The sequence below is a fragment of the Strongylocentrotus purpuratus genome, unplaced genomic scaffold, assembly GCF_000002235.5.
Source record: "Strongylocentrotus purpuratus isolate Spur 01 unplaced genomic scaffold, Spur_5.0 spur5_contig_845, whole genome shotgun sequence".
NCBI classification, from domain to species: domain Eukaryota; kingdom Metazoa; phylum Echinodermata; class Echinoidea; order Camarodonta; family Strongylocentrotidae; genus Strongylocentrotus; species Strongylocentrotus purpuratus.
Window position 1 is genome coordinate 721,970 of NW_022145552.1, and position 12,610 is coordinate 734,579.

General features: G+C 35.6%; 1 protein-coding gene across 1 annotated transcript in view; it reads left to right on the forward strand.

Annotated features, from left to right (window-relative positions):
* LOC594407 (VPS35 endosomal protein sorting factor-like) overlaps positions 1-12,610 on the forward strand; it is a 31,705-nt gene that overhangs the window by 15,928 nt on the left and 3,167 nt on the right. The window contains exons 14-28 of the mRNA XM_030991458.1: positions 2-48; positions 731-842; positions 2,058-2,174; positions 2,893-2,946; positions 3,605-3,685; positions 4,271-4,333; positions 4,998-5,083; positions 5,523-5,603; positions 6,388-6,451; positions 6,995-7,093; positions 7,481-7,558; positions 8,287-8,401; positions 9,890-10,029; positions 11,333-11,498; positions 12,349-12,464. Of these exons, the coding sequence (XP_030847318.1) occupies positions 2-48; positions 731-842; positions 2,058-2,174; positions 2,893-2,946; positions 3,605-3,685; positions 4,271-4,333; positions 4,998-5,083; positions 5,523-5,603; positions 6,388-6,451; positions 6,995-7,093; positions 7,481-7,558; positions 8,287-8,401; positions 9,890-10,029; positions 11,333-11,498; positions 12,349-12,464 (1,419 nt within the window). The remainder of the gene's footprint in view (position 1; positions 49-730; positions 843-2,057; positions 2,175-2,892; positions 2,947-3,604; positions 3,686-4,270; positions 4,334-4,997; positions 5,084-5,522; positions 5,604-6,387; positions 6,452-6,994; positions 7,094-7,480; positions 7,559-8,286; positions 8,402-9,889; positions 10,030-11,332; positions 11,499-12,348; positions 12,465-12,610) is intronic.

The following is a 12,610-nucleotide window of genomic DNA, read 5'->3' on the forward strand; positions in this document are numbered from 1 at the left end:
GGAAGTCTTGACAGAGATTTTGGACAAATGCAAGAAGCAATGTAACAGGTAAATCGATCTTAGAGTGTATCAGTGACATTGGAGGGTTCTGAAAAGTATCAAGAATCCTTTCATGTTTAATGAATATCATTGAACAATGCAATACGTGTAGAAATGTGACCTTGATAGCGTTCCTGTTTAATACAGTGAGCTATGCATAACGAGTTTAGAGATTAACTTTAATAAAGTGCAACAAGTTTAACAGGAATCATATCTAATTATCTAGACCAAACTCTCTTTTATGGGGTCTTGCAAAAGTATTTTAGATTCAATGCAGATGCAAAAGATATCAATTCATATTGAAAATAACATGGATTTCCACTACCATCTTTTCAAAGATTAGAATGGACATGCTTATGTTGTGAGCAAAGATAAATGTCAAGAGACCTTTCCCCTTTAGAAAAGCAATGACTCAATAGACCAGTTTACTAACATACTCAAATTTATGGATGTTTCTTTACTGGAGACATAGTGACGAGGTATTCCATTAAACCTATTATTAACGAATATATCAAAATACTTGGAATCCAGTCTGCATACATTACTTGTTGCTATGTAGGGCAAGCTCCGGGCAAGCATTCGGGTTGTCAAGAACAATAAGATTTGAATATGTTAGTAAACTGGTCTGTTGTGAATGTGTATTTTTAACAAACATTTTCTGTTGGTCCGATTCTCACTTTTGTCTGAGCAGTGCCTTGCTGCTGAACTCAGTCATGTCAGCATTTAAACCAGAGTACATCGGTAGCAGAGCCATCAGGTTCATTGAGCTGATCAAGGAAAGCGAAGAGGAGGGATTCCCAAAGGTAAATTCATCCTTAGGGTTCAACATGTATATCACTGTCTTGATTATGCAGATGGGACTAAAAGGATAAGCTCCTCTTAATAAATCACATCCAAGCATTTTGTTTCAGTTTCAGTTTTATTTACATTTCCAACAGAACAATCAATGTACATTCAGATATTGGATATCACAAATTATTAATTGAATTACAAAAAAGAATGTATACATTAGCTGTACGTTATGCGAACAAGCACAAAACAGACATAATTACCAACGCATTAAACGTGCCAGTCTCTGAGATTGGAGATGGGTCTTTGGATCGACTTGTAATCTTTAAAACAAGGTCAAGTTTTCAAATGGCCAGTCCACCCTTAATTCATAGCCTGTTGTGCCAGTGCTCTTTAGCAAGACATGAATAAAGTCTGTGCACATGATGCCTTTCATTTCAGCATAACCTGTACAGAACCTTGGGCACCGATCTGACCATGATGACCTTTCCTTCCCCAAGCAGCAGAGATTGTCCTTGATAACCATAGTTGCCATGTGTTTCAGTATATTCACCCATTGTGCCAATAGATTAGAAACCCATGATTCTCAAAGAGTTTTTGTAAATTACTTTCATTTCAGTATAACCTATACCGGTCCTTGGGCACCAATCTCATCATGAGTGACACCTCCCCTTCTCTAGGGAGAGCTTGTCCACCATAGCCATTGTAGATGTGTGCTTACTTGTGCCAATATTCATTATGTCTCCTCAATGCCTTTCATTTCAGCATTTCCTATACCGGTCCCTAGGCATTTTTATTTCCGCTATGCACTGTATATCAGAATGGTTAAACCCAACGATTTTCAAAGAGTTTGTGTTGATACCTTACAATTCAGCATAACCCGTACCAATATTTGGCCACCAATCTGACCAAAAGGGCCCCTCCTCTTCCCCCCTTTTCCCAAGGCAGCAGAGATTGTCCTTGATAGCCATAGTTGCCATGTGTTTCAGTATATTCACCCATTGTGCCAATAGATTAGGAACCCATGATTCTCAAAGAGTTTTTGTCAATGACTTTCATTTCAGCTTCAACCTAATCTATACCAGTCCTTGGGCCCCAATCTAACCATGACTGACACCTCCCCTCCCCCAGGCAGCATAGAATGTCCAAAATAGCCATAGTAGTATCATGCTTTAACCTACTTACTTGTGGCAATGTTCACAATGTCTCCTCAATGCCTTTCATTTCAGCATAACCTATACCGGTCTTTGGGTACCAATCTGACCATGACTGACCCTCCGGAGCAGCAGAGGTTGTCCGTCCTCAACGAGGTCTGGAAAGCGGTCATGAAGCTCAAGAACCCTTCAGTAAGATATTGCATGAAGCAACTGTATAATTATTGAATTTATCAGATGAATGTTAAAGAATGGTAGTATTTTGATAGCCCCATGATACACAGGGTTTATAATAGTGTCATAGCCTCCAACCAATCCTATTTTTGAGAAATGATGCCTACTTTGTGGCCCTCGAACTAATGTTATGAACCGTAAATTCCTTTCTTTTTCTGTGTGAAAAGTATACAAAATGACTGTATTCCTAATTTGCCTAGAGGGATTCCTAATCTTTACTTTGAAAGTTGGCAGGTATGTAGTGTCATCAGTTGATGACCATGTGTATGTGCAGCATGTGTTCCTCTCTTTTAAATCATGATAATGAGTGAAACAATGTGTAAGAGCCTGATCACTTGGCAGAATCTAAATCCACAAATTGATGATTGAAAAATCTAATAGACGGACCACAATTCCGCAACATCAGTATACTTTCTATCTAGTACTACCTATTTATGGGTAGCCTCCAAAATTTAATGAATGCAAAATTTGTCTATTTTTAGTAAATGAGAACCTTAATTCATCAAAATTGTAGATATAGATAAGTTGCAGGCAGTTTCATAGGGGATCAATGATTTTACTAAGGATATTGTTGTATTAAAGTCCATATGCCTTTTTGAAGATCTATAATTTGACTGAATTGAAAAGAAAGATTACAAGTATCCTCTATTCTCTTTGTAATTTTGTCTGGGTATAGGATTACATCAGTTGTGCCGAGGTCTGGATTGAATATCCCTGCCGTCATTTCACAGTAAGTAATCGTATTAACAATCAGCTTTGATCATCTAAAAGGTTTTTTAAAGAAATATCATGCCATCGTTGAAGATTAGTTTGTTTGCTTGTTTGTTTTGAAACCTGACTGCTAATAAGCATGTGTATGCTTGTAAGTAAGCAACCAGAGGACCGATGGCCGTCAGTCCTCTCAGATGGACTTGATAAAGAGTATTAATGCCTTTTCAGAGGGCACTAGTGCATCGACTTGGTTTCGAACCTCCGGGACCTAAAAGTTAGGAGACCAGTGCTCTACCACTGAGCCATTGCGCCTAGCTCACTCTGCATTGTCTAACTTGACTTGCATGGAAGGAGTTGATTGATTTAATTCATACATAATATTTTTGTTTATGTTTCTTAATGGTTTCTTATTGTACACATAACTATTAGTTATATTAAATATACTGTTTAAGTCTTTTTCTTATAAGGATTTTATTTTCGGGAATATTCACAAATTATTGTAGGATCGCAAATATATAAATCTTGTGAAAGTGAGCTGGTAATGCAATTGCTTGATCACGTATTGCAAGCACCCTGTGTTAACTATCATAAGAATGACAACTGGCAAAAATGTCTCTTCTCTGTCCTCACACAACACTATCAGTTCAATCCACTTTATATTTTCTCTTTGTTTTCAGAAAAAGGAGGTGAACACCATCTTGGGCGATATCATCAAGCACATGACACCAGATAGAGCTTTTGAGCAGCACTACCCACAGGTAATGGGTTCATAGCCTCTATATCACGAGACAGGGACAAAATGAGAGAGATGATTACGACAATGATTGTAACTTTTCTTGTATTAAAGCGCTCTATAAAGTAAGTCATTTTTCAAAGTTATGTAAGCCATTAATTGCACAGGTGTGGATCTACATGTAGGATTGTCCAGGAAAGGGCAACAATGATATTTGACAGTAATTTTTCCCCAGTGACATGATTTTCAGTATCCTACTGGGCTTCTATAATCCTACCAGCTCCTCTGAGGCTTCATAATGGATGGAGGGTTACCAACCTATTTTACCCATACAAAAGTCTTGTTTTCCAAGTGTTAATGTGTTTGTTTTTCTTCTTCTCCTTCTCTGTCCCCTTTATGGCAAAGTTGTGTGTCAATAGTTAGTATTATATGACAAGTGATCATTTTTTCCTACCACGCTTACTGTTCATTATCCAATTGTGAACATGAATTATTTGTTTAAAATTTCACATGTATATCTTAACATGATTTAAATGTACATATGGACATGTAACATGGTAACTAAGTTGAGGCAAAACTACATTTGTGACTTTCTTTTTCAATTCTACAGCTCCAATCTGTGATGTCTAAAGTTCTGTCACACATGCACAACTTCTCCATCCTCTTTGTTATGGTAAGTGAATCTTGCGCATTTCCCATCTAAATAGCTTACTCTTATTGCCCATCATTTCTCAATTTAATTATTTTTGTAACGAAAGAGATGATTGGTATTACAAAATCAAAGATCATTAATAAATACAGACAAACTAAAGCTTTATTTCTTGCCCTCATTGGAGTAAATCTAAAAAATGAACAGAAAGCCATTCACGCTTGTGATCTACTCCAATGAGTGCTAGATGAAAAGCTTTAGTATGTATTTGTTACAATTCTTCAATTTTTGTGTGTGATTTTTCTTTTTGCAATTTGAAAGTATTTACCGGTAGTAATCATAATCATGTGTTTGTTAGCAAGGGGTAATCACAATATTTATTTATTTATTTATTTACCATGAGTTAGATTTCATACAATAAGAAGGCAGGCATAAAAATGGTTCATAATTTAAGTATGTATATACTTTGTACAATAAAACTGCATAAATATGAGAAAATAACATTTGAAACATTTGCATTGAAATGAATCTACATGTGTTTTTGTATTTTCAGTCAGTGACACCAACCATAAATTGGTGAATTGTACTAGGTCAAAACATTGTCTTTCTCTGGTGATCATGCGCTAAAATGTAATAAAATTTACACAGTCCATTTTCCCTAATCCCGTTTGTTCCACTGTTTTTGCAGGACAAGTTTCTGCCCTTTGTTGATATGTTCCAGAAGGATGCAGTGAAGGTTGAGATTTGCAAGACAATCATGGAGGCATTCTGCAAGTGAGTCTAACTGAAAATGAATGATGTTGATGATGGTGCCAGATTTTAGGAATGATGATGATGTTGGTGATGGTGGTTATGTTGATGATGTTGCAGATTTTGGTAGTATGATGATTATGTCATGGTAATGGTAATGATGATGATGATGACAATTATGATAATAAGGATGAGAATAATTAGGATGATGATAATAATGTAGATGATGATGATGGAATCGAGGCTCATGATGATGAAAATGCTGATTTTGATGATCACGATGATGATGATTACAATGCAGTGACGACTTAGGCCAAACAGCAACAGTGATGGGTAATCAGGATTTAACCAGTGGATCTGACGATATTCTCTCACAATGCCATATAAAATTTCCCTTTCCCCATCAAGTATGCTATGATTAACAATTCAAGTTTGTTCATTTTTTTAAAAATAATTTCTGTAGATACCAAGAGGAGCAGACCAAAGACCCAGTCATAGTGAATGCTGTCATGTTCATCTGCAAGACCATGCATGATTCTATCAAGTAAGAAGAGTTTGTATGACTTAAAGGTAATACAAATTTTTGGTATGGGGTCATGAATTTGGTTCAAATGAACATATTGAAAGCATATACGATCCTACAATATTCAGTGATCGTTGTCGCGGTTGAAATCGAGTTTAAAGTGATGAAATTGTCAATAATAAACTATTTATGTTGTATAGCTCCCTCTCAAGGTCAAGATATTAATTTAGCTATAAAACAATGTTTCTTGTCTAAAATCAACCAATTGGCTATTCTCATTTGGAAATTGTATATCACAACTACATATTCTGAGATTTTCATGGTCGCAGCTACCATTGTAAGGCCGTAGGCGCTATTTGAAATTTATCGAAATTTACCGGAAGGACCGTTAAATTTTGTATTAAATATTTCTCAAAAGCAGAAGTGTTTTGTATTTTGTATTTGTATTTACCATTTCTGGATATTTGATTTTAGGGGTTAAATTTTCTAGTGCTTATAATACATCCACATGGGCATCCAAATATATCAAAATTCTATTAAAAATCACCATCCATCCAATTTTCAAAATTTCCCAAAACTTTGTATTACCTTCAAATAAAAGGAATGGAACAAAAAAAGTGATATCAATTATTTTCCTGAAATCAAACCTTGCTGTCACACAAAGTTTACAAATTCATTGATATCTTCCTTATTTTGGTCCCTTTTTTCAGTGTTTATCTTGGTATGAAGAGTGAGCATCAATTCATACAATCTGATGTTTTAGGGAAAATAGTAATCCATGTTTCCTTCTTGAATTCACCCACAGTGCCTTGACTCTAGATGATGAGAGGAGAGATATCGGGACACTCATCTCCGGCTTCGTTCGGAAGGTAAACATGTTACCAAGATGCAAAGTGGCTTGAAGGATACGCTTAGCCATGACCTTGTTCTTGTTAATTTTGATCCATCATCAAAGAAGTTGCATGTGTCTTGTCACTCTATAATTGATTCAAATGATGTTCACCTATGGGGCCACACAAAACCCATTTATTGATAGCAGAAAATCAACAATCACTGCACAATCTGTTTTTTGTCATCTTGCCAGAGCGAGATTTTAGAGGAAATTAAATATGATTATATTCAAATTATTGACAGGCAAATAGAAGCACAATCTTAAGATTCCATGAGTGCCTGTACAAACTACATTGATATACATGTATGTGATGCCTAGGTTATCAAGTGTACGTGTGTCATTGCAAATTTTCATTTGTATAAATGCATGTTTAATGTTGAGATTGTACAGGTATATTGATAAGTATTTAATCACAATCAAAGCATCTCCCTAATTTTCTAAATTATTATTCAAACAATGTTATGTGACTTTGGTGATTTATTATTTCATACTAGTAACCTAACCATCTCTAACTTTGCAGATCAACTATGGTCGAGACTTTGAGCAGCAGCTGTCATTCTATGTAGAATCGAGGGCTAACTTCAGCAACCTTGATGCAGTATTGGTCACACTTGTACAGGTAAATCTAGCAGTACATTTGTTAATTATCATAGTAACAGCCTGTCTGTTGTTAATCTCTGAATGTGTCTAGTTTAATATAATTTAATCATACATGTACCAGACACGACTTGAGAACAGGATTGCATTTTCAGTGTATTTGTTTTTACTCATTGAATTCTGGTTATGACAACAACAACAAATTATATTTTTATGCTGTTTTTTTTTAATTTAGTTTAGTTTACTCATGCTTCTGTATTTAAACACATTTTTCTAAAAATATCCTCCTCTACCTTTCCTCTTATCCATATTAATCTAGCTAATTTTGTAAGAAATAATCAAGTTTACATTTACGACTGACCGTGTTATCTCTTTTCTCAATTTCCTCCTGATGACTTATCATTGACAGTGTGTGAACCGGCTGGCTGCAGAGACCTGCGCTGTTATGAAGGGAAACCATTCCAGGAAAACCTCTGCATTTGTTAGGGTAAGGTACCAGATCAGGCTGACCCTGTTGCACAAAACTTGTTATCAATAACAAGTTACAATAGCCGTTATAAGCTACCAAAATCGTGGCATTTGATTGGATAGGAGCAAATTTGTCATAGAAATTTAGCATGTGTAATTGATAACAAGTTTCATGAAACAGGGCCCTAGACCCTGTTGCACAAATCTTGTGAGGACTAACAACCTGCCACTTGTCTATAACAAATGTGCTCCCAACCAATCATATTCCACGATTTCAGTAACTTATAACAATTATTGTACGTTGTCATTGATATTTAGTTTGATGAAACAGGAACTCTGTGTTTCTTGTGCTCATAGTGAATGCCTTCGAATATTGTTTCAATCTTTATGCAGATACGAGCAGTATTCCATGATATCTAACTTAAAAATTAATGCACACATTCTGAATTTCAAGGAGAAAGACAAAAATGGTTTTTTTCCAAAAGTATAAGATACAATATAAAAGTTTGAGTGGTATAAACCATCTTTGGTCTTTGAAAGACGTAAAATGTTATGTTTATCACTATAGTTAGGTATGATACAAATTAATGTTATTTTTCACTATTTCTATCATCATTGTAAAGATCATTATTTTCATTACTATTATAAATATCATAGAGAATACTAAATGTATTATCATTGATAAATTAATTATATGTTACAAGTTATCATTATTGATGTAAATGTTGTTTTCTTTGTGTATTGTAGGCGTGTGCAGCCTATTCCTTCATCACCATCCCCTCCATAGTGGGCATCTTTCACCGTCTTAACCTTTACCTAGCATCAGGTCAAGTAGCTGTACTCAACCAAGCTCTTACACAAGGTACATGTATGCCCTTCTTGCTTCCCGTTGGATTAGTCATCAATTTGGCAACCAAGATCTGTGTTTGTTCAATATTAAATTTTTCAGATAATATGGGGGAGAGAAAAGATTATTCATTAAATTGGCAACCAAGATCTGTGTGTGTTCAATATTGAAAGTTATCAGATGTTTTGGGGGAGAGAAAAGATTATTAACACATTTCCTTGTAGATTAGTCATTAAATTGGCAACCAAGATCTGTGTGTGTGTTCAATATTGAAAGTTATTAGATGATTTGGGGGGAGAGAAAAGATTATTTACACATTTCCTTGTAGATTAGTCATTAAATTGGCAACCAAGATCTGTGTGTGTTCAATATTGAAAGTTATCAGATGTTTTGGGGGAGAGAAAAGATTATTAACACATTTCCTTGTAGATTAGTCATTAAATTGGCAACCAAGATCTGTGTGTGTGTTCAATATTGAAAGTTATTAGATGTTTTGGGGGAGAGAAAAGATTATTAACACATTTCCTTGTAGATTAGTCATTAAATTGGCAACCAAGATCTGTGTGTGTTCAATATTTAAAATTTTCAGATGATTTGGGGGGAGAGAAAAGATTATTTACACATTTCCTTGTAGATTAGTCATTAAATTGGCAACCAAGATCTGTGTGTGTTCAATATTTAAATTTTTCAGATGATTTGGGGGGAGAGAAAAGATTATTTACACATTTCCTTGTAGATTAGTCATTAAATTGGCAACTAAGATCTGTGTGTGTTCAATATTGAAAGTAATCAGATGATATGGGGGAGAGAAGAATATATTTACAAATGGACTTTACCACAATCAGTTATGCTGTCCATCATAATTATACTTTCTTGAGATGTGAGATAAACCAGTTCACGACACTTTTTTCTTCTATTTCTTATTTTACTTACTCCATGGATAGCTGTCAACAATTTCTATTTTGGAGGAATGATTCCTATTTTCTGGCATTCAGACTAATGTTATGAACCCTATTTTTGTTTCTTTTTTGAACATTTCTGTGTTAAAACGTACAAAATATTTGTATTTGTAATTTTGCCTTGAGAGCTATTGTTAAAGCCTATCTGCACTAGTTTGACCAGGAGGTATTAGACCTTCCTGCATGGTCACTGACAGGTGCTTATCTCATCAAATCAGTTCTCAATTAACATAATAAAAAGGGGACCATGGGAGACCAATGGGTACCACTTAGGCATTGTTTGCTATAAAGGAAGGCGCAAGTAGCTACAAGTACTGCAGTCCTGTGTTAAAAGACATCAAATTAGATTTACAGAAAGAATATATGAAAAATTTGAAGGGTTAATAATTTGAAAGCATAAAGAGAAAGGTATTCATGATTGATTGATCAAATTTATACCTCCACAGTAAAACTAACATCAATCGGGGCAACTGCTTTTGGGTATCCATTTATTTCTTGTCAAGACCCATCGTGGAATTGAACTGTATTTTTTCTTAAATTTCAGCTGATGCTTTCTTCAAGGCTTCCATCAGTTTGATCCCGAGTGTACCCAGGATGCTAGTGATCGATCGCAAGATGAGATCTTCCGAGCTCCTTCTCCTCAACTATGTCAATAGCTTTCTCTCTACTCTGCTAACAGTACCGGTAAGTTGCAGCATCATAAGTCTATTGGGTGATTATTCCCCATCCTCCTGTTTTTTGTATTCTCTCATCTACTTCTTGTTATCTCTCCTTTCTAATCTTTGTTCACTTTTTCTTACTCTTATCTCTTATAAGTTATTTTCTTGTTTCTTTATATCTGCTATTTTCTTTGTTTTCTTTTCTTCACGTTCATTATTTTCCTCTTTATCTGTATGTGTGTGTGTGTGTGTCTCTCTCTCTCTCTTTTCTCTCTCTCTCTCTCTCCCTCTTTTCTCTCTCTCTCTCTCTCCCTCTCTCTCCCTCTTTTCTCTCTCTCTCTCTCTCTCTCTCTCTCTCTCTCTTTAAATGGCAATCCAACCTTTGTAATGAATTCATTTGATGAAAGCAGAATGATAATGAAAAGAGAATGACAAAAATTGTAAAGAAATCAGAAGGCGATTTGATAAGAGAGTTACATGTATGAATGTTTGAATATGAGATCGCTATAGCTATGCAACTTTCAAATTTGTAATTTTGTCAGTGGATTGTGATGTAGTCTATCAACGACTATCCCAAGTACCTTATCACATGGTACAACTCATAATATATTATGGATAGTATATTAATATAGGTCCTCTAAAAAAGGGGGGGGGGAATATCAGAAGATAAGAAGCTCCAGAGTCATACATTTTGAGAAAAAAAATGAAATTTTCGTCATTTTGTGTATTGGAGCAAATGAGAAATTTGTCTGGCATTACCTCCTCAGTCAGTATACAGTTCCAATATGAATAGTGTTAATGACTTTCAAAAGTTCATAACCTTGTTATTTCTTGTCCAATTTTGTTCAACTTTTCACCAGTCTGCTTTCATGCAGTTAGAGTTGTTTGCTCTCAATGTTGGATTTCCCTTTAATTCTCATTTTGTTTTTCTTCTGTTTCAATCAAGTTACCCTGTCTCTGTCACTTCTTCTTGAAAAATTTGACCCTGACTTTAGCAAAATTTGTATATGTTTAATTTTATATGGAGTAATACTATTTGGTCAGTATGCCAATACCATTTCATAAGGCATTCATTTCAACCCCTTGGCCCTGTCTAATAAAGAGCTGATATTAATTTGCAATTGATATCAATCGCAACTTTGTACATAAGAGATAGGGGACTACAAACTTGCGATTGATTAGATGACTTTTTATAATACGGGGCCCAGGTCTCCAAACTTTTTGTCCTAACCTTTCTTGATTACATGGCATACTTTCATCATACCTTTGTCCATACTGAGTCTTTCTTTCTTTATAAGTCCTCTCTCCCATTCTCTCCGTCTTTGTAGGACAACCCAGAGCAGGGATGCCTGTATCTCCTGCGGGGTCTTCTCAATGTTTTCCAAGACTACGCTTGGGACACCCATAGCGATGCCAAGGCTCGTATCTATATGAACGTACTGTGTCTTCTCTCTGCCCAGTCTCAGGACCAATTTGCATACCATGTCAAAAATGGTGAGTGCTTTGAGTTTCAGTTTTCATCTCGTGGTGGAATCAAAATTGAACCAGGGGGTGTTTCACAAAGATCCTAAGTAGAGCTAAACTCTAAGTTGGACTTTAAAGTTACGGAGAGCAATTTGTAGCCTTAAAATGAAATATATTAAAAAGCAGAAATTCACGTATTTTAGACTTTCATAAATTCCACATCATGAACATGAAATCTCCTTCATAATAGAAAATATGAATGATTTGAATCAACATTTTATGCCTTTTAAAATAACTTTTACAAAACATTTTCAAGGATGTGAATGGGAATGGCTTTTCGTAATTGTTAAGTCCAACTTAGAGATAAGTTCAACTTAGGATCTTTGTGAAACTCACCCCAGGAGTATTTACTTTTGATATGAAATTTTGATTGATACTTTGTATATGAAAGATTCTAGAATGTGAATCAACTTGTGGGCTGAGTAGATTGAAATTTACTTTGGATCTGAATGGGAATTGTGTTAAGCTATGGAAGGGAGTGGGTACCCATGCTGATTTAGGTTGGAAATATACTGTGGATCTTATTAAAGCCCCTCTGCACTAGTTTGGACATGGAGGGATAAGACCTCCCTGCAAGGTCACTGACAGGTGGTTATCTCATGAAATCAGCTCTCAATTAACAAAAGCAAAAGGGCATCATGGGTATCAACGGGTACCACTTGGGCATTGTTGGTTGTATAGAGGGCCAAACTAGCTATAGGTAGTGCAGTGGGGCTTTAAAGGAATCATTTTATAGTTGAATATGTCTTCAGTCTGATTAAACGATCATTTTAAAGTGTTCCTCACTTTGACGCCCTTCCCTTGTCATTTTTTTCTTCAGTGGATTCAAATGACGCCCTCTATGGTAGCGATAAGAAGTTTCTGGGGGAGGTCAGCGCAGTGGCTGGGACACTCATCCTTGCTATCCTTGACCACTGCAAGACTCTGGGTCAAGATGTGAGTAGCATAATAATGATAATAATAATTACAGTGCTTATAGAGCGCCTAACACTTACTTTGTCAGAAGTCTCTAAGCGCTCTACAATAATGCAGCATAATTACCCTGGCTTTAGCAGTGCAGCTGTTACGCGCGCTGCGTTTCA